This window comes from Megalopta genalis, chromosome 4 (genome assembly GCF_051020955.1).
Source record: "Megalopta genalis isolate 19385.01 chromosome 4, iyMegGena1_principal, whole genome shotgun sequence".
Lineage (NCBI taxonomy): Eukaryota > Metazoa > Arthropoda > Insecta > Hymenoptera > Halictidae > Megalopta > Megalopta genalis.
The window spans coordinates 31,180,141-31,201,547 of NC_135016.1; the positions used below are offsets into that span (position 1 = coordinate 31,180,141).

Genomic DNA, 21,407 nt, shown 5'->3' on the forward strand with positions numbered 1-21,407 from the left:
TCTATCAATGTGTTAAGTCGAATTCGAAAGTTAGCTTAAATTAAATTAGGCAATCAAAATCCGACTTTTCATCGATCTGTTGTGACGTGTTACAAAAGCTCGATTATTTCCTCGGTAATCCGAAGAACGTCCGGAGGAAGCTGCAAATCCGCGAGTTACGTTACAATTCTAAAGATGCTACCCGAATTTTGTTCCGTTACGTTAGCACTCGCTCTTTCGTATTCGCTGTTTCCGTTCTCGATGATCAACACGGTCGCCGATGAACGACTCTGGCAACGGGTATGTATCGGTCAATCATCGGCAAGTTAATCGACGAGTGCCCGGCAGAATCCGATTTGCCGACACATCCGCGCGCTAATAACCTCCCGCTGGATTTTATATACAATATACAATTCCGATTTATCGTAGAGTCGGCGAAAAATCGCGGCATCCGATGGAACGATGACGAATTGATAACCGGCTGTGCGTATTTTCGCTGCGCGGGCTAACAAGTGTCTTCAAAGCTCGTTCATCCGTGCTTGACACGTACATGCCTGGTACGAGCCCCGACCCACGACCCAGTTTACCCCCGAGAGAGTTTGGTCTCTCGACAGTGTTAAAGCCGGCGTTAATCTAAATCCAATCGGCACAGCTTTGTCCTCCCATAGGTACACGATAATCTTCCTCGCGACGATAAAAGAAGCTGCATCCGTGAGAGAGTGGGTGGACACGAGCTAGCGCACGGTGTAACGCAACACCTGTTTTCTTCGACATCGTCGGTCTATCGTCGAAATTTTGTACTATAGTTTCATTAAACCTTTAATAAGCGATCGTGCTATATAAGAAAACGCAAAGAAATGCACTTTGCATTCGCATTACGTTGAATCCAAATGCATGCGAATTCGGTCTTTTTGTTTTTCAGTTGCTCCACTTTTAGTAATTATTGCCTAAATCCTATTAGTTTATGAGTTCTCAATGTTTTACATATTACTGGGTATCTTGTTAACAATGATTTTCCAAAAAAAAGAAACATTTTGATTTAATTGTATGAAGCATGTGTAGAAATTACCGAGATCGATAAAATGCACTTTTTAAATTTTCGTTATAGGCTCGGATAAAAATGTGAAAAAAATCATTTTTCAATGTTTTGATCGTTCCATGAGTATACAAAAAAATTTTGTATACTCATTTTCTAGAAAACTAGTTGGTTTAACATCCCAAACAGGTTCAAGTTATTTGGACCCATTTTAAAAAATTTATTCCATTTGAGAAGGTGTTAACATACTTTCCGACGCGTGTGTGTATTAAATCGATTTAATGAATTGCGGATATTGGCGGCGAATTTTATTATTTCTTAAAACCTTACTTTATTTTTTATCTTGGGCGGTTTTGAGGAAAACTTTAAGTTAAATTACGATAGTATTGAGTGTAGTGGATTTTTGGATGAAATATAAATTAAAATAGAACTGCTTTTTGTACAAAATCATTGTTAATAAGATAGCCAGTAACATGTAAAACATTGAGAACTTATAAACTAATAGGATTTAGGCAATAATTATTTAAAGTGGAGCAACCGGAAAACAAAGAGATCAGAATTTTCGTAACAGTGAGATTCATGTGCATTTGGATGAAACCTAGCGCGAATGTGAAGTTCATTTTTTCGTGTTGTTTTATGCTACGATCACTTATTAAAGATTCGATAAAGCTGTAATAAAAAATTTCGACAATTGGCCGACGATGTCCAAGCAAATAAGTATTTCGTTCGACTGGGTGGCGATGGGTGGGGGTGGGTGTAAAATCAGGGAGAAGAGAATGAGAACCACTGACCAAACCCGGTGGGATGAGACCCCAGCTGTAGCCGGTGTTGGATCGATTCAAAAGCGGCAGCAAAGCGCCCCACCCTATTATGTGTTTTCTTCAACCACCCCCAACCCCCTCTTACCTTTCCCCTTCTGCTATCCTAGCTCTGCTACTTCTCGCGCTAAACCACCAACCCCTCGTCCCATTTCAACCTCTCGCGCCCTCCCATTCCCACTACACCCTCGACGTGTACCGTTCCCCTGAGCTTCCTCCCGACCCATACCACCACCCTATCGCCCCTTTCTTTACCCTTCCTTTTATGCCGGAACGGTTTACGCCGAGCCGGAAGATCCCGGCGACCGGAAGTTCCGCTCCCGTCGTTTCACCCCGCGGTAATTGAATCCCAACATTTTTTCCTCCCCTAAGACTGCCTTTAACGCCGCCACGAGTAGCCAACCCTTTCAAACTCGACAATGAAACATCGTTCATTCAAGGGATCCACGCGGCCCCGAGATAGCCGGCCAGTTTTCGAAAATTAGCGATTCACGGTGAACGCGTTCTAATTGAAAAACGAGGGCTCTTGTTTCCCGGTCGGGGCTGAGGGATGAGATCGGCCGTTGTGGATAGCCGATGGCGCACCGAATCGATCCATTCGAAATTTATTTGTTTCGATCTCGTGGGAAATGCGATATCGTGCTTAGAATGGATTTTTACCTCGCCCCCGATCGCGTTTCACGACCGTTTCACCCGGATCGCTGTTTCTCCTTTCGCTCGCGCGGGACGCGGCCGGTTCGTGGGGCGAATTTATTTTGGTACGCAAATGCAGGTAGGGTAATTGAATATGAATAAAGCGGATTTAGCGACCGTGTCGGATGCGCTGCTTAGTTATTACTTTTTCAATAGTTACCCCGGATGTGCAGGGGATAAATGCGGCGAGAGTGCACCCCGAGAGAGCGGGAAAATTGATTGCCGAAATTGCGTAACACTCGGGTGATGCTCTTCTCTGTTTCTCAGCGAGGGAAATTATTTGGAATGTGTAAATGTGTGAAACGTATGATTCTAGTCCACGCAGCTTCTATCCCAGGATACTTTTTAATACGTTCGAATCTTCGTGGATCTATGAATCTCAAAATTGAGCAATGTGAAACGAGTGGTCGATCAGTTTAAAAGTTGTCTAACGAGGTTTAAGATACTAATTTCTGCTGGTACATTCGCAGTTGGTGATTACGTTGAAAGAATAACTGCGAGATGAATAAAGTGAAACAATAGTTTTTGTGTACTTTTATTTATTCGTTTGATGCTTTCACCGGAAAAAGCTCTTTGCCGCGTAAGATAAAGAAGTGGAAATTATTAAAAGATTTAATAGACTCGGATTAAGATCTAATACCAAAGACTAGGACTAAGATCTTTCTAATTTTTCTAATTATTTTCTAACTAAAACACTTTGTTTATTTCTAACTATTTTCTTATTAAATGGCTATTACATATAGTCGTTTTCAAATCGCTCTTTTCATTTCTTCGACGAATAAGTTTGACGAATCCAATTTTCATGGATCGAATCATTTCAACCAGACTTACTCGATTACTTAACAATTCTCGGCGCTTCCAATTTCAACCTTATAGTGATATTTCCGTAACGGCGACCTCTTCGCATTGCTGAGTACTTTACTCAGTCGACTAACGTGTCCTTGTACAATATTTCCTTTGCAGAAGCTTTTAGTATTAAATAATAATTACGAGTTCGACGATGAAATAGATCGGATCGTAACCCAAAAGTGTCATCGCTCGCGAGCGAAATCGTCTCGAAAAGAACGAATGAATTTCGGTCTCCCCTATTAGCGAGCGTGCGTATTCGAACAGCTGTATCGCCTCGGAGCAATTTGACCCCGATGCAAAGTCGTAAGCGTCCGTTGATGATTCGGATAAGGGTTGAACCGACAACGGTCGCTATTATACGCATCCTTATTACGTAAATGGAGTAACGGAGGCTCGAAGGGTAATAACTCCCGAAGCAACTTGGCTCCGTGAACACCCTTGCGATACGGGAATACCTTCGACGCGATACTCGGCCGAGTGAATTTCATCGCTAAACTCGGTTACTCTTAATTGGCCCGCGAGGCCAGGTATCCGCTCGCAGGACTCGTGCCGCCTATTTCAATGACACCGATCGAAATGCTTCTGTCGCGCATCGACGCAAGCCTCGGCGACTTCCCGTCGTCGTTGACCGTCCGTTGCGGCGGTCGATCGTTGGATCGTTGATTCGTTGGATCGCTGGTTACCAGCGAAGTCCGCGTAATGTAACGTAAGTACAGGCCGAACCGATCTGTATATATACACGCGCGGATGTAACCGGTTTCCCAGGTTCATTACACCGAGTTGCGCATCTCCTTTCCCGACAAGTGTGCAGCCGTGTGGTCACCAGCAGTCGACAGACTTACTTACACGGGGACTTCATCCCTTTCCCGTGAACGCATCCCGTCGGCCATCTTCTTCGATCCGGCTGGTTGGTCTCGATCAGGAAACGCACGATCCTTGCTGGAACGAGATAAGTCATCGAACCGATCGGCCCGACTCGATCGCTCGGGTCGATACCACCGGGACTTTCCACCACGATCCTTGCTCGCGATAACATCGATCTAATGGTGTATCGTCGATCGATCGGATCCTACCAGGGATCTCTTCCGCGCCGGTACACGGCCGGCGACAAGAGGCCGTGTACCGATCTACGCGTACCACGTCCAAGGATATCTTTGTCTTATGATTTCAACGGTGATAATGGAGCCGATAGCGTCGAAGGTGTCATCTATCTCGTCGACGCTTGTAACCGCTCCGGCCGTCGGGAGTTATAACATTATCGTCGCGAGTCGCATCCGGCGAAGTGTGCTCGCGCGCCAGTCTATCAAACCCGTCCTCTCAACGACGATGGTGTTAACGACGAAACGAACGTAACTCGGCGAACTTGGCGTTAACTCGCTTAATCGTTGCGCCGGTGTAATTACGTTCGACGACACGCCGCGGTGGTATTACGGGGTCGGACTAACGACTGTGCTTCGCGCGTCTCTGCGTGTACGTATCTCCTCTCGCGCGCGACGATTAAAACCGAATCGAGATACCAGGAAACGACGATAGGGCCTCGTCTTCCGCGACCTCTTCATCGTCGTCGTCGTCGTCGTCGTTGTCGCCGACGCGCGAGCACGTCTAATTGAATCCTCAGAATTTGCAAACGCGACGGCTCACGCGTACGCGCGACGACGGGGATCGTAATCGGTGCTCTCTTCGTCGCCGCGTTCGTCACCCTTCCTCGCTCGTCTTTCATACCGAAATTCTTGCAACCCCGCAAGCCTAACCGTCCCATCCCGGCGTTCCCGATGTTCGAGGCGCGTCGCGCGGGCAATCGCGCACACGCGTCTCCCTCCTTATCCGCCGTCTCGCTCGGCGGTGTCTACTCTTCCTGCGCATAGACAAATTTTCCTCGTGTTTCCCTCTCGGTGTCTCTTTCTCGCACTCCAGTTTCTCGGTTCCTGGTTGCCCGACTCGACTCGACTCGACTCGACTCGATCCAATCCGACCCGTTCCGATCCGACCCAACTCGACTCGACTCGACTCGACTCGACTCGACTCGACTCGACTCGACCTAGCCCGGCCCGCCGACACGTTCTTCCGTCTCCGTCCGTTTCTCGAGTCGTGTAGATGAGACGTATAAAGTGCCGGTACAAATTCTGTTTTAGCAGCGGGTCGAACACGGCCGACCGTTCGGCTCTCCCGGCACTTCTCGGTCAATGAACCACGGGTTGCTGGCGAACCCAGTTGGTCCACTCGTGTCCCCCACCCTGGGGTCCACGGTTCGCTACTCCCCTCTCCACCACCAGCACCTCCTCCCCCTTCGTTCAACTCCCTACCAGCGTGGCATGGTCCACGCTACCCCCACCGGACTGTACAAACGACACGGCTCACCTCCGACTTCAGCCTCCCCTCTTCCCCTAGAAGCGGCGTCGTGCCTCAGCCCCTCAGCCCCTTCGATACCACAGCCCCTACCATCTCCAGGACTTACCTCCGACCCAGTCATTTAATTCTCCGTCCTCTCTCTCTCTCTCTCTCTCTCTCTCTCTCTCTCTCTCTCTCCTTCTCGCTCCTTTCCCCCGTTCTCTCTCCCTCCCCTGTGCACGAACCTTCTCTCCTCACCCCTGTTGCAGCATTATCATCGTTACCACCTCTTCGTTCTCTTGGTGCCACCACCTCCATCACCACCGCCACCTCCTCCTTCACCCTTTTGCTTGCTCTCTCGCTCCTTCCCTTCTCCCGCCGTGCCCCCCGGATCCCGCTCTCTTCTCCTACCTCGATGCCCGGCCCGGCAATCCGCGGAACCCCGCGTAATGGAAGAGCGTGGGGCTACGAGTCGGCCGAGTCGCGCAATGCCGTAACACGTACGACGGAACGCCGGTTTTACTTACCTCACAGGTAAGACTCTCTCCCGGGTGTGCGCGCGCTCGCTCGCGCTCTCTCGGCCGCGCGACGAGGATGACTCTAGACTTGGACAAGGACGGATAGCGCGGTTGGATCGCGAAAGAGAGAGAGAGAGAGAGAGAGAGATAGAGAGAAGAAGAGAGCGAGAGAGAGAGAAAGCGAGAAAGCGAGTTAGGGATAGAGGGGGAGAGAAAGAGCGGGTTCGGGTGGAAGGAAACTAGAGGAACAGATAGAGCGAACGAGTCGAAGAGTCGTAGGGCGCGAGAGGGAAAGAGAGCGCCGGTTCGCGGACGACGAAGACGGAGCACCTCGGAACACACAGACAGAACTCGCTCTCGGCACTCGCGCGAGAGCGAGCGAGTCAGCTCCGTATACACCACCGCGACTCGTGACAAACGCACGTGATCGTAATAGGGCAGCTCGCGGCTATTTGCCCGGTACCATCCCCTTTCGCCTGATCGGGCCCGACTGTCCCTGTTTGCTTTGTTTTTCGAGATATTCGCGCGCGGCCGTTACCGTCGTCGCCGGTGCCGCTGCCGCTGCCGCTGCCGCCGTCGTCGTCGTAGTTTGCGCTGCTCGGACACGTCCGCCTCGTGGATTCTGTTTATCCCGCAGTCGGTCGGTGGGACGTACGGAGACACTCGGCCGATCCATCGATCACGGTGAATCGGCGCGCGGTGGCCGCGATTCCGGGTACCACGAGCGCGAGCAAGCGGGTGACGACGATCGAGGTTCCTCGTCATCGGTGTCGTCGTTCTCTCGACGTCACACGCGACTCTCATCGCGTGCACGGACAATGATCCCGATGGACGGGATCGTTACGGAGCTGGAGTGACGTTCAATGTGTCGGATCGAGGTGATCTTGAAGTGGGACCGCTGAGGGATCGGTGTGCATCGACGGCCTGCGATCGTGTCCTCTGCCGCGTCCTGTGACCGCGACGCGTGGCCCTCGATATTATATCGTCTCCGTTCGAATTTCGTCTATCGAGTTTCGAGGGATTCAAGGGATTTTGTTCGGTGGTGAACGGCCTAGCCGTGAACAGCGCCTCGAAGCGGGACCAGTCACGCTTCGCGGATTTCTGGCGTCGTCGTCGTCGTCGTCGTCGTCGTCGTTGTTATTCGCAACCGGTGCCTGGCATCCTCGTCGTCATCGTCATCCTTCCGTTGTCCTGGAACGGACGGGGCTCCTCGCGGTCCTGGGCCGCCCAGACCCGCTGAAAACTGCGACCGAGAAACGCGCCGCTGGATGCCGGCGTGTTTTCAGCGGCGACTCGTGCAGGTAAAACGCGTCGAGCGTGGCTCGCTCGCTCTTCCCTTTATCCTGAACGAGAGTCGCGCACGGCCAATGCGCCGTGCCGCGGCGCACCGCGAATAATTGTCGCGGAAGTTGCTAAAGTTCATTCCGTTCTCGGTTGTACGGCTAAACGAGGAGGATTTCGGTATCGCGTGAACCGGCCGCCGACACGCTGCCACCGGGAGTGGGGACGAGTTTTCGTTGAACATGATCTATCGATCGATGGCGGCTATCTGTTCCTGCGTGGTTCGCGGATTCGTTGCATAGGACGATCGCTGATTCGGTTCCGGGTAGTTCGGATACTTGTGGTACGAAGTAGGAAATTTTAGTCGACGAACGATCTTGTCGAATTGTCGGAAGGATGATCGAATCGCGTTTCAACTGGTCTAGAAGCAATTGGTTCTGCACGGATTAACGTTCTCCGTTTCGGGTGCCGCAGGTATGCAGAGTTCTCGTCCAGAATTCTTGAACACCTTATATAACTCTTGCGCAACGGTGGCGTATATCGCGCAGAACAACCAGGAAGCATTAAATTCCGTCGATCGGGCGACAAAAGACGAGATATTTAAATCTCGGGGTGAGGAATTTCCGGAAGACGAATAGTTTGGTGGCCGGTCGCGGAACGATCAAGAACGCGAACGGAACGGTGGGGGGAACTATAAATTTATTTCGCCCAGTTTTCCACGGGCCCGAGCACGTGGCGCGATCGAGATCCAAGAATACGTGTCGGCTAGCGATGGGACCAGGTCTCGTATACGCTCGTGAATATCGATCAAAATAATATCTCGCTTGTACGACCAGCGTCCTTGGTTCTAATCAGTTTTGATAAACCCGAAATGAAACGGGGAATTATGTTCGCGCACTGTTCGGAGCATATCGAATCGGTGTATTATCGGTGAACGATCTGTAGGTTGTCTGCATTTAATGTGAGGATAAAGTTACAATACTAATAATTACACTGCGGATTTCATGCGTTTATGGCAAAGTTGGGTAGCTGAAATACGAAATTATGGAGATACCAGACTAGAATTTAACAATATTGTTACACCGTTTCAAACTTATCAAACGTATTAAAAGCAACAATGTATCTTTATTTAATTTCTCTTACAATCGCTTTGGCAAATTTTGATTTTGCATAAATATTCTGTTTTCGCGACATCTTCGTAAAATCTTCGCACGATAATCAAGAAATCACACCGGCTGTGGCGATAAATAAATTGTGGCTATTTGCCAGACTAACAGATTGCAGGTAAACATTAAATGTTTTGCTTCAGAAATAACAGATCGAGTCCACTTTCTAACACTGCAGCAACGAATCAGATAGATGCGTGAGATTAGATTAATCAAGAACTGGCTAGACAGATTTATCACCTGAAACTAGCCCAAATAATTATTCCATTCAAGTTTCGTTCAACACGATTGCGTTCATCACTTATTCCGCAACAGACTCTCTATAGTTGGAATATTTTCTTAAACGCAACACACACACACTCTTTGCGAAGCACGAGAGAGCGAGAGAGCTCGATAGATAAAAATCCACGATCAGATTTAAACGCAACGACTTCAATTACGTTTCACGTGATTTATTCTACAGCTACAGTGATTAGAACTTCTTTGTCGTACACAATTTCCTGCGAGATAACGCATGCGCGATATGTGCGATGATCACGATTTCGTATACCGCGTAAAGAACATCAACTTCGTGGATGTCATTGGTAAAAATTTTTTAACACATTTCGTGATATTTGGGGAATTTAGAGATTTTTGTAACGACATACAACGAATAAAATAATATAACCGTGATAGCAATTAACACTGGTAGCGAACGCGATAATCCTAATCACCTCAAATAATGGAATACACTCGTTATGCCACTTTAGCGTCACGGTATACAATGACGAGCTAAAATGTGTTATTTTATCTTATCATCCGGCTAAGGATGACTTTTTGTTACCGTTTACATTATTACATTAGTTAGAAAGTATACAAACTCCCAAAACCACATTCGAAAATATACTTCTTATTTGATAACAATATATTTAAAAATTGTCAGGTTTGCATTTTCATCTTTTACACCACGTGAAAAATATTCTGAATTAAATTGTGTAAAACTCATTTTATAATAATAATAATAATAACAATACTAGTTTAATGCTGGCAACGGGAAAAAAATAAGATACAAGTAACGTAATATGACATATGATACGCTACTACAATTTTGTCTATGCAAAACATGAGATCGTTGATGGCACAATAAATAGCATTATACAGAAGAAAATCGTTAGAGTCTGTACAAATGAAGCTCAACGATTTTGGATCTATGCGAGTAAACATCCTTTCGTTTTTCAAGGATGCTCTAACAGACGTCGAAAGTATTTGGTCGACGCGCTCGGTCCCATCGCTACGGCGTCGCGGCTATCGCCTTGGATCCGATTTTGATAACTCGCGGCAAGGTGAACGCACTGAGTTGTGACGTGGATGGAACGCGGAACCGGGCAGGCGTTGCAGGAGACAAATGACCGTCTGCGGGGCCGCGAAACCGCCATTCGGGCCAGCGAAGCTTCGCGAGCCGCGCAATTTCGCGAGCGATCCGCAAGGGCTTTGCCGAGGCCCGTCCCGCGCCGATGCAAATGCTAATTCGCGATTACCGTTTTTCCTTCGTGCCAAATCATGATTCACTCGATTTATAAATCATCCGCGGCGGATTATGCCGCGGTAATGTATATCCGGCGACGTGATACCTCTCACTCTCTCGATTTCTCTCTCTCTCTCTCTCTCGATTTCTCTCTCTCTCTCTTGATTTCTCTCTCTCGATTTCTCTCTCTCTCTTGATTTCTCTCTCTCGATTTCTCTCTCTCTCTCTTGATTTCTCTCTCTCGATTTCTCTCTCTCGATTTCTCTCTCTCTCTTTCGATTTCTCTCTCTCTCTCTCTCTCTCGATTTCTCTCTTCCTCGCTCTTTCGATTTCTCTCTCTCTCTCTCTCTCTTGATTTCTCTCTTTCTCTCTCTCTCTCTCTCTCTCTCGATTTCTCTCGTCCTCGCTCTCTCGATTTCTCTCTCTCTCTCTTGATTTCTCTCTCTCGATTTCTCTCTCTCTCTCTTGATTTCTCTCTCTCGATTTCTCTCTCTCGATTTCTCTCTCTCTCTTTCGATTTCTCTCTCTCTCTCTCTCTCTCTCGATTTCTCTCTTCCTCTCTCTTTTGATTTCTCTCTCTCTCTCTCTCTTGATTTCTCTCTTTCTCTCTCTCTCTCTCTCGATTTCTCTCGTCCTCGCTCTCTCGATTTCTCTCTCTTTCTCTTGATTTCTCTCTTTCTCTCTCTCTCTCGATTTCTCTCTTTCTCTCTCTCTCTCTCTCTAGATTTCTCTTCCTCTCATTCTTATACCAGCGCAGAGACTTTGAATCATTGCTCGCGTGATTTCGCCCTTTTGACCAGCGCGAACCGACGTAGTCGAAAAGACGATTTACCGAGACGCCTACCTGCGAAATAGTCGTAACGCCACAATGCGCTGTTCGTCCGAAATGAATTTCCTCCAGGTGTTTCAATTAACAGTCGGGAGAATAGTCAGGCAATTTGGTTTCCGAAAAAATCGCCTCGATGCGCGATGCTTGGCGCGAAGGGAGGTGGAAAATGCAAAGGTGATTTCACTCTTGGATGCTGTTGATTGTACACCCGATTCTGTTTGTACGCGGTAGATATACGTTACAGAAAAAAACCGTGTAAAATATATCATCGTGTACATACATAGAAATATGTAGGGGATTGGTTGCATGTACAAACTTATGATCACGTTATACTCTTGAAAGTTTGACATATTTCTTGATTAAATATGTATTGCGCAGGGAGCTAGGAGCAAACTTTTTGGATTGACGTTTTAATGTTTGTTGACAGAAGCATTGTATACAAAGTGTTCCCGGGTTGAATCGCTAAACTTTAGGTATAAATTTAGGATTCTAAAACAAAACAAATTTCTCCTCTGGAAGTGTGCTCAGCAACTTTTATACTGCATCCCGAGTATAATACAAATGCAACTTTTTAAGGGATAACGAATGAAATCAGTCTTTTTTTTTTGATAAAAATTCGACCATACGAATGCTTTCTAGGCTGCGCAGCTGACAATCTCGCGTTCGCAAGAACTTCGCAAACATTCGTTCAAACTCCAATCGGCAAAAACCCCGGGACAAAAAATAACACGGGTGTGGATTCATCCACTTTCATTTCACCGATTTACCAAGCGATCGCAGCATCGAGATCGCTCTTCGGCGAGAAAAACTTTTACATAACAGATATCCGACTGGAATCGTTTCTCGACTGCGAACCGAACGCTGCCCGGTTCACGTAACAATGCCGAAGTTACGCAAAATCTAAATCGAACGAAAAGAGACTACGAGAGGAACGATCGAAGGCGAGGAACAATCCATTCGATGCTCCGCACAGTGATCCGAGAATTCGCTTTCTATGGCTTAAATTATTCTAACGTTTCGGATCATTCACGTTTCATTCTAAGGTTTAAGGTTATATTATAGTAGGTCGTTGAATTCGTCTCGATACCAGCTAGAATATTATCTCGAGTCAAAAATATGTATTAACATTTAAAAGGTCGCGGTGACTAGCATTTTTTATAAAAAGAATTTATGTTTGGAAAGGAGCTCTTATATTCCAATATGTAGAAAAGAGAATACCGTCCAACTTTTGTTGGAAATATTTGTTTGCCAGATCATTGGAAATGTCTGAAAAATCGTGGTTTGTTTTGAAATAGGATACGAACGATCAGCGCGCGGCGAAACGAGCCTAAAAACATAAATAATGTCCAATGTTTACTTCTAATCAGCATATAATTCAAAATCGCAAGAAAATGCACTAAAAACTTACGTGCCCCTATCGCGACAATAGTTTATGATTTCATATTTTAAAAAAACCCCAAAAAACATTTCCAAACAGTTTATTATAATATTTTTTAAAGTTTAAATTGTTAAAAACCTGAAGCATAAAGAATTCAAATACAAGTGCTTACATCGATAAAGGTACAGCAAAGACATTACTAGCACAGTAAATAATCTACTAAAATTGAAAATTAAAACAAAAATTCAAATAAATGATCACTGTCTCGTGCCTCCGTAATCCTAATACGTTTTATCGATACAATTAAAAACGTAATATCTTATTTATAACGATTTATTTTAATGAACGTTAATTTCCATTCGTACACTATTTTCTCAACCTTTTTTCATAAGCTTCGCAGCAAATGTCGTGAATTCGGTGTCAACAAAATTATACAATTTTTGTGGTGTTTCAAGAACTTCCGTCTTTCATGCGTGTAATTTAAACAAATAAATAATTAATTGAATTTAAGTAAACAATTATTAATTAATATGTCTGTGTAAAAATTAATGTCTTATGAAAATAAACCAAAGGCACAGTAACTGGATACCCCACGGTAATTGGCTTCACTACCCTGGGAAAACAAATTCGGTACAAATATGAAAATTGATAAATTGAATTTTGGTCAGAAATTGTTGTCTCTCGGACCACTGTCCTCCGACACGAGTGTGTCACCCGGCGAGTCTTCGTGGTCGCGGACCTTGATGCCGCTGGTTCGCCGTCAGCCCTGAAATGTTTAATGAATTCTGCACCCAGTCGCGTCAGTGGCTACTCATTCGGAATTCAAAGCGTAGTTCCGTGGCGATTGTGTCAGACTCCGCGTCGGGCACAATGTATTTCGTAATACGTCTCCCTCGGCGCTTGCGATCGGCGTTTATGAAAATTTCCGATCGGCGGGTTTCGCGCGCGGATAGCCGAGCAAAATATTTGAGATTTACGAGTCGCCGCGTAACGAGCCTCCAAGAAAGAGAGAGGGGAACAGAAAAAAACATACAGAGAGAGAGAAAGAGAGAGCGGGAGAGAGAGAGTGCGAGAGAGAGAATGCGAGAGAGAGGGAGAGAGAGAGTGCGAGAGAGAGAGGGAGAGAGAGACTGCGAGAGAGAGAGAGAGAGAGAGGAGACAGGAGAGGAGAGGGAGAGAGATAGGAAGAGCAAAGAGTAAAGGAAAAGAGGAAGAGAGACACAGGTAGAGAATCGCGAAGGAGAACGCACAGGTGAGAAGGAGAGGCCGAAGAAGGGGGAGGGAGGGCTGGACGCGTTGTTGGAGGGGGTTTGTGACCAAGAGGAAGGAGGGACGAGCCAGGAGGAAGTCAACGTCCGAAGATTACGGCAATGACATTCGCTTTTTCTCACTCTCCTCCTCGTGTTCCTCTCCGGCTCGCTGTCCTCTTCCTTTCGCGATCTTTTCCTCTCTTTCGATGCTTGCCGCTCGCCAGGCTCGTTCCCGTTTCTCTCGGTACGCGGAAAACACGACGGATAGCGAGATGCTTTCGATATTCGGCGATCGGTTTGCGGACGATCGATCGTGGCCAGTGGGAAACGCGATCGTCCCGCAGTCAGTGATTTAGCCAGTTCACGGTGTTCTGTGACTCGGTTTCGATCGCCTTGTTTCGCTTTTTATCTCTGTGCCTGAGGAGTGCAACGGCTCGCGGCGAGACGGCGAGCTCGTTGATCACGGAGTCAGTAATTGTTTGTTATTGGTCATTTCGTACCATTCTCTGGAATGTAAATTCGCACTCGGACGGCGGAGTCTGGGTCCGTTTAGACCTAGATTATAAATATTGCTACTCGACTATTTGGTTTCCGACAACTAAACCGCGGATTTTACGCATTTATAGCAAATATGGATAAAAAGAGCATCGAACACCGAACACGTTAAAAGAATTTACAAATACTGTTGCGTTACTGTTACCGTACATCCAATTCTGTTTTTACGCGTTATATAGGTTCAAGAAGAAATCGCATAAAAAAAGACATCGTGTACATACGTAGAAGAATAATACCGTTCTAAATGTGCTAGAAATTATGGATAAATTAAATTGGAATCAAATAACTTGGTACCATCATGTAAAAATTGAATTGGGTGTATTAACGTCGTTAATAAAAGAAATACATTTTTATCTATCTTCTATTTCATACAATCGACGAGGAAAATTTTTATTTATTGTAAAGTTCCGCGGTCTGCTGACAACTAATTTAAAATGTCACGTGTTTCGTTAATATCTATCGAAAAGCCAACGTATCTAGAACGAGAACCGTACAAATTATGTTGAGCAAAATTGATAAATAAAATTACAAATGATCTTAAGCACGTCCAGTTATAGTTTTATCAAAAAGATCCGCCGTTCGAGCGTTAATAACTGTTTTCTTGCCGTAGTAGGTAGTTTATAGGCATAAAATAGCGCAATAAATATCGCAGTAAACAGCGAACGTTTTGGTCGAATTTACAAGCTTGTTCGTTGCAACTAATTCGTAGCGTTCATTTAATATTATTCTCTCGTAAAGATAATATCAAGCTAACTATGACAGCAATGGAACTGTAATCATGGCAATATTAATCAAGGGTTTTTTGCTCGTCGGCAACGATCTCGAGCGGAGATCCGTTAAATAGATCGAAGAAACGCGTCTGCATGCTCTTTATATTTTCTTTTACCGCGTCCCGATCCGCGCGCATTATTCCGTTTTGTTTCTGATTTTCCTTTCGTTTTGATTTGTCTTTCAGCGATGGATCGCGCGATAAGCGAGGAGACCACAGATCCACTGAAAATTGGCGGGAAATGTCGCGCTTGCGTTACACGAAAAAAGTTTCACCCGTAAGAGCGTTCCGCTGAGCCGTGGAACGAGGCGGATAAGAGAAAAAGGTAGAGACGCGTGTGCGACTCGAACCAAGGTAACAAGGAAGACGAAACAGGAGGGAAAGGGAAACAACGAAAGAAAGAGATAAAGGGAGAGAAAAAGGGAGAAAGAAAGAGGAAAATCTGACGAGAAACGTAGAAACACGGGGATCGGAAGAAAGAAAGAGGCGAGGAAAAGCGGAGTGCGGCGACCGATCGCGATCTCGTGCAAAAAACAAAATAATGGGTTGAACCCTCTCGCCGGTGGTTTTTATTTTCAAGCGGAAACCCGGGGAGGGAGAACGAGGAAAAGACGAGGGAAGATAACGAGACGCCGATGAGAACATGCCCGCGCGGCAAGACGACGAGATCGTCTTGAACAATGCTGAACCTCTTTCGAAGAACTCGATCCCACGGATTTTCGCAGCCCGCGGCGAACACGGAGCTAACGAGACGGGTCTCCTTCGGCACGAGGTTGTGACACGGTGTCAGTGAAGTGTGAATTTTTATTTTGTCCCTTTTTCGCTCGGCGGCCCCACCCCGCCCGTCCACCAGTACGTTCATCTTGGCCGACGCGGAAGGATCAATCCGCAGCTCGATCGTCGTCGCGTTCTGCCGAACGAACCGCCTCGAACGAACCTACACACATCGCGTGTACCGCGCGGCCTCCGGATCGATCGACGAGTGAAACAACTAAAGTTCCAGGCGGCATCGAAAGTTTCCCGAACGGACTCCGTCGATCGGGCACGAAGCAACGGATAGGAACGCTTCGGACGGGATCGAGTACGAGCACGCGTAATCGAGTGTGCGACGCGCGTAATCGTATCGGGATCGAGCGACACGCGCGACCAAGGCCACCGAAACCATTGGCCCCGGTCTCCTTGTCCGGGAACAACGCTGAATCGGATCGCATGAATCGGAGCAACTCGGCGTCGCTGGACGCGTCCCGAAGACTGCCTCAGACTACCCGACACGGAACAACAGAGACTGACCCGGCGAGACGTGCCGAAATTGTTCGGCCGCGCGGACAATTTCATTGAGAGTCCGGCGAGCGGCAAACGGTCAGCGACCCCGGCGAACCAAGCTCCGTTCCGAGAGGAATGCTTCTTCGAAACCGTGGCATCGGGACGCGCGAGCATCTTGAAGGGAACCGTCTCCGCGGTGGTGGCTCGGTGGTCCAAGTGCCCGGCGAACTTCCCTCGAAACCTGGACAAAGCATCTGGACAAAGACTGGCCCGGAGCGAGCGCGGTCTCTTTGTTGGCCTTGTGCGAAAGCCGGTGATATGAAAAGGTAACGAGTCGAACGGGGTGGATGTGCATCGCTTCGTGGACTGCATGTTCCACCGGTCGTAAATAAGTGAGCGCCGAGGTGACACGCGATTCGTGGATAGCTACCCGGGGTCCCGAGGTAACGCTTTAGAGACTGTCGCGCGACGCTGCGGATCTGATGGATAACCGATCCTCCATCGGACAGAGGAGACCCGAGGATAGTGTCGCAGCGAGGATCGCGCGAGCGTTCGCGGGTTCGCAGTGATTTCCTTCGGGGCTTGTCGCTCGAAAGGACTCTCTCGCGGTGTTATTAGTTCCCTTTTTCAGGACCGCGCGAGCACGTATCGTCGTAGAAGTTACTCGTCGGTCGAACGGCAACCAGTTATGAGCAACCGAGCGGACGGAGGTCGAAATCGGTCCCAGTAGTGCGGCGTGTAACGCGAATGGTGACCGCAGTCGGTACCAAGGTGCACCATCGCCGGCATCATTTCCTCTCCGTACAATGGACGTTTTCAAAATCGACCAGTCGCTGAGCGCGGGTCTGGGTAGCGCCCCGGCGCCAGACACCCTTACGCCGGAAGTGTCGTTCGACGCCGGTAGTGAGTTCAATCTGAGCTTCTTCGACGGGCCGGAGGAGAACAGCACACAGGGGTTCAGCGATCCCGGGTCCGTTGGTAGCGCCAGCGCATCCCCGCCACCAGGGACACCCGGCAGCATCCCTGTTAATCCCCCGAACGCTGCCCTACCGATAGTCCAAGTGCCCTCTGGCATCGTCATTAAGCAAGGTTTGTTTCATTTATTTCTTTTGATTTCTTTCACCTTTTTTCCGTATCGTTACTTTACCAGGTCGACGCGAAATCTATTTCGGTATTGGAAAACCGATGACGGTCGGTTGTCATGTTTCCTAAGGGGGTCGAGTAGATCTGTGTTTCAAGGTTTACTTCTATTTAATATACACAGGGTGTCCCATAATTATCTTAATTCCTAGAAGTGGGCGATTCCTGAGATTATTCGAAGCAGCTTTTTCCTTAGCGAAAATGCAATCCGCGGCTTCGTTTACGAGTTATCGACGAAAAAACGGTGACCAATGAGAGGCGGGCTCGGCTGGCGCGAGGCGACCGAGCCAACGGGCGGACGAGGCCCAGTTCCGCTCATTGGCTCGGCAGCGCTAGCCGATCTCGCCTCTCATTGGTCACCGTTTTTCGTCGATAACTCGTAAACGAAGCCGCGGATCGCATTCGCGCTAAGGAAAAAGTTACTCCAAATGACCCGAGGGAGCCCTCATTACCTGATTGCGAGTGACTTTTGGGACACCTTGTATGCACGGTCGGTATCCATCATACGCGCATCGCGATACAAGCAGACTCATGTGAAACGGGTCTAACTGTTTCGCACGTGTTACGAGCTTGGAGCAGCTGAAGTAGGTGGGATATCTGTTACGATGGCTTGATACGTTATTGTTTCTATACTTTCGAAAAACTCGAAGTTGACCACTTTCATCGTCATTTTCTAAATTAGACACAGCTTTTAACAACAGTGAAAATCTGTTCTTTCACTTTCTTATGATTTATAATGAGAAAATGTCTTGTTAACACCGTCCGATACGGAGCTGGTTTCAAGGCAGAATTATCGAATCTAACAATAATTATACAGGTATCTCAATTAATCGATGACTTGGGAGAAGCAAGTTTTCATTCGTAAGTGAAAATATTCAAGCGCCTCTGGAAGTGAAAGTGGCACTTTCGGATTGGCTATATTTCGTATAGACCAAAATGAAAAATCGACGTTTCTTATAATTAGGTTTTACTTTGTAGTTTTCGTACATCGTGCTGCTCTCTTTGTTACAAGCAAAATAAATGAATGTAAGTGAGAGTAGCTACCGTACTTTTTAATTCATTCCGATGTACAATTCGTAATCAGCATGGCGATCTCTTATATTCTAAGAATAAGAAAATTTCAGTTGATAATTTAGTACTATAAAACATTTCTCCTCGTTGTTCTATTATTTTCATTAATTCGCATTCACCGAGCCTTCGCTGTACCAAGTATGGTGAATTCTCTTCAATCTTCCCTCAGCTTGTAAACAAAAATGGACAATTTGGGAAGAGGAGATACGATTATTCGAGCCTTGTGCCTCGTTTTTATAGTTGTCGATAATCGGCGGCTATAAAAACAAGCCGCAAGGGTCGCATACATGGATGATTCAGAAACCAATCAGTGTAAGTCCATTAACCTTAATATTGACACAAATAAGGACCTTGCAAATTAGCTGTAAAAACATAACGATGCCGTTAATAATGCAAAGCACAATTTTTATTATAAGATTAGATCCAAATGAACTTAATCAGAAGCGAAACAAAATAAAACGTTTTTGTTTTAGAAGAAACAATTTCCTCTGAACAATTTTGTTCACTCATTCCTTGATCGATATAAATATTATTATCTATTGTATATTTATAAAGAAATCCACTGTATCGATTTAGCGACCGAAAGATCCTATGATAAAGATATGTTTGCATTGCATAATCCGTTTTCAAAGAAAAGTGGATCGGCTTCTGTACCATACACATACAGATACAGAATTTTTAGCCGATTCTTTGAACACCGAAAAGGCTGACACAGGTAAATGAAAGCATCGGGAATAGTTCAGGGATCTAACCGTTCCAAATTGCCAGGTTCCAGCGTTGGCTTCGAGCTTTGTCCACATTATTCCATATTTTTTTGGGGTCCGGTCTAACGATCGCCATTGTGTTCTCTGTTTACTTTTACGTATCGTTTTATTGTGAGACGGGTTTTGAGTGCGCGCAAGAAATGCTACTTCGAATGGCGCAACGTTTCCGTGTTATTGTTACGTGTTGCCGAGTTTGGTAACATGTTCGGATTTAAAACGTGAACGGGGCCGTTATGAAAGCGAACGGGGTAAAAAGCGTGGCTGGTATTTCATTACGGAACCAGGAAAGGTGTAATTGATTGATTCAATTTTACGGTTGACGGCCATCGGCGCAGAAAGAGGGGTAGTATTTGGTATTATTGGAAACAGATTTAGATATTATTGCTCTGGACGTTGGCTGAATGCGTGGGCGTGTGTGGAGGCACCGATCTCCGCGTTACACATACGCGCATACGTGCACGGAATACGGGCGTCCACGACGCTTGTTCACGGGGACCGTTTGCTTTCGAAAAGCTGCTCGAGGTAGAATTCAGTCTGTCAAAGTTGCGAATACTTGCTGTATGACATATCATCGCGGCAAGGGATACTAGAAAGTTGTTTCCAAGTCGGGAACCGAACGCGCGGAGAACCGTACGAAAGGAACACTGCTGCAGAAAGCTGTATTTGTTCGAAATTGCATTATTCTGCAACTTGCATAGACGTCGGCCAGTTTCACGGTCCAGAATACGAAGGACTCATAAATTCGCGGTGTTTATTGTTTTCCTGTTTACATTATTCGAGACTTCTTATCGAAAAATCGTTCTCTCGTTCTCCAAATAGGTATTTTCCCATCTTTCTGGCAAATACATTCTGCGGTCGCTAAAATACGGTACAGTGTTCGCAATAGGTGCTAATCCCACGGAACAATGTCTGGAAAAAGTGGCAAATGTGATAATATTTTAGTTATATTGGTCGTGAACCTGCCGAACCCTAAAAAGTATAGTAGCTCACTCGCTATTTTTATTGCAAGAAAATTCAATCATTTTTTATGAAAGAATCTTTATGATCAGAGTTGGATATCATTTAAGCGAATGGTCTTTTGGATGATTATTTAAATAACAAATTATTTGTTTTTTCGAAGTTTAAATAAAAGACAAAGATAACAGAGATACTTATTATTTATATAAATCGGAAATTGCTTACTATTCATTATTTAATCGCCTTAAGCGATATCATTGGGTCTAAGAAGGACGCAAGTTCTTCTATAATAATAAATGGAAATTAATATTTATCACACGATAAACGGAAAAAAAACAAAAATTATTTATTATTCGATTTTCGCGTAAATTTGGATAAGAAATAACATTTCATTTGAAAACAAGAGATAAGAAATAAATTGTTTGTGGAATTATTCGAGTGATTTCTTAATTAAATAGAATATTAATATAGATATAGAGATATTCTATTATACAATGTATTCTATATTATATCTATATCTATATTAATATAGATATAGATATTAATATTAATAGAATATATTGATTTTTTTTATATATATTAATATAGAATATTAATTTAATTTACAAATTAAATATATCTATATCTATATCTATATATAATATAGATATAGATATTAATATTAATAGAATATATTAATTTTTTTTATATATTAATATATATATATATATATATATATATATATATATATATAAATAGAGAGAGAGAGAGAGAGAGAGAGAGAGAGAGAGAGAGAGAGAGAGAGAGAGAATATATTCTATTAATATTAATATCTATATCTATATTAGATATAGATATATTATATCTATATCAACTTACAATTTGTTATTTATTATTTGAAATAGAATTTTCCGAACACTGTTTATCTCAGCGGCTTTAAAACAAAAACCGTGAAATGCGTCATTTTGATCGACTCGATACGGTTTAGCGTTAAACGCATTCTGAGTCTGAGAGCTCTACCGAAATCATTGGACAATGACGAGAAATGTCGAAGAAGTATTTCCATTTATTCTGTGTAGATTTAAATTTAGGCAATCGATCAAGTGCGCAGACACTCGTCCTCGACCAGGATCGTATTCGGATCAAGAGAAGGAAATCCATGATTCGATTACCCTGAAACCCGGAAGCTCGACGTTCTTCTCAATTTCCCGAATGGAGATCCGGAGTGGCATGTTTCGCCGGCCGGCGAAGCTTCCGCGCGAAACTTTCAATTGTGCTAA

At 45.5% G+C, this 21,407-nt stretch overlaps 1 protein-coding gene across 3 annotated transcripts in view; it reads left to right on the top strand.

Annotated features, from left to right (window-relative positions):
* Eip78C (Ecdysone-induced protein 78C) overlaps window positions 1-21,407 on the top strand; it is a 258,466-nt gene that overhangs the window by 8,312 nt on the left and 228,747 nt on the right. For 2 of the 3 annotated variants that reach the window (XM_076520972.1, XM_033466774.2), the window contains exon 1: window positions 15,237-17,305. The exons of the other annotated variant lie outside the window; for it this stretch is intronic. In XM_076520972.1, the coding sequence (XP_076377087.1) occupies window positions 17,023-17,305 (283 nt within the window). In that variant the 5' untranslated portion in view covers window positions 15,237-17,022. Of the gene's footprint in view, window positions 1-15,236; window positions 17,306-21,407 lie in introns of those variants that run through there. 3 annotated transcript variants of the gene reach the window in all.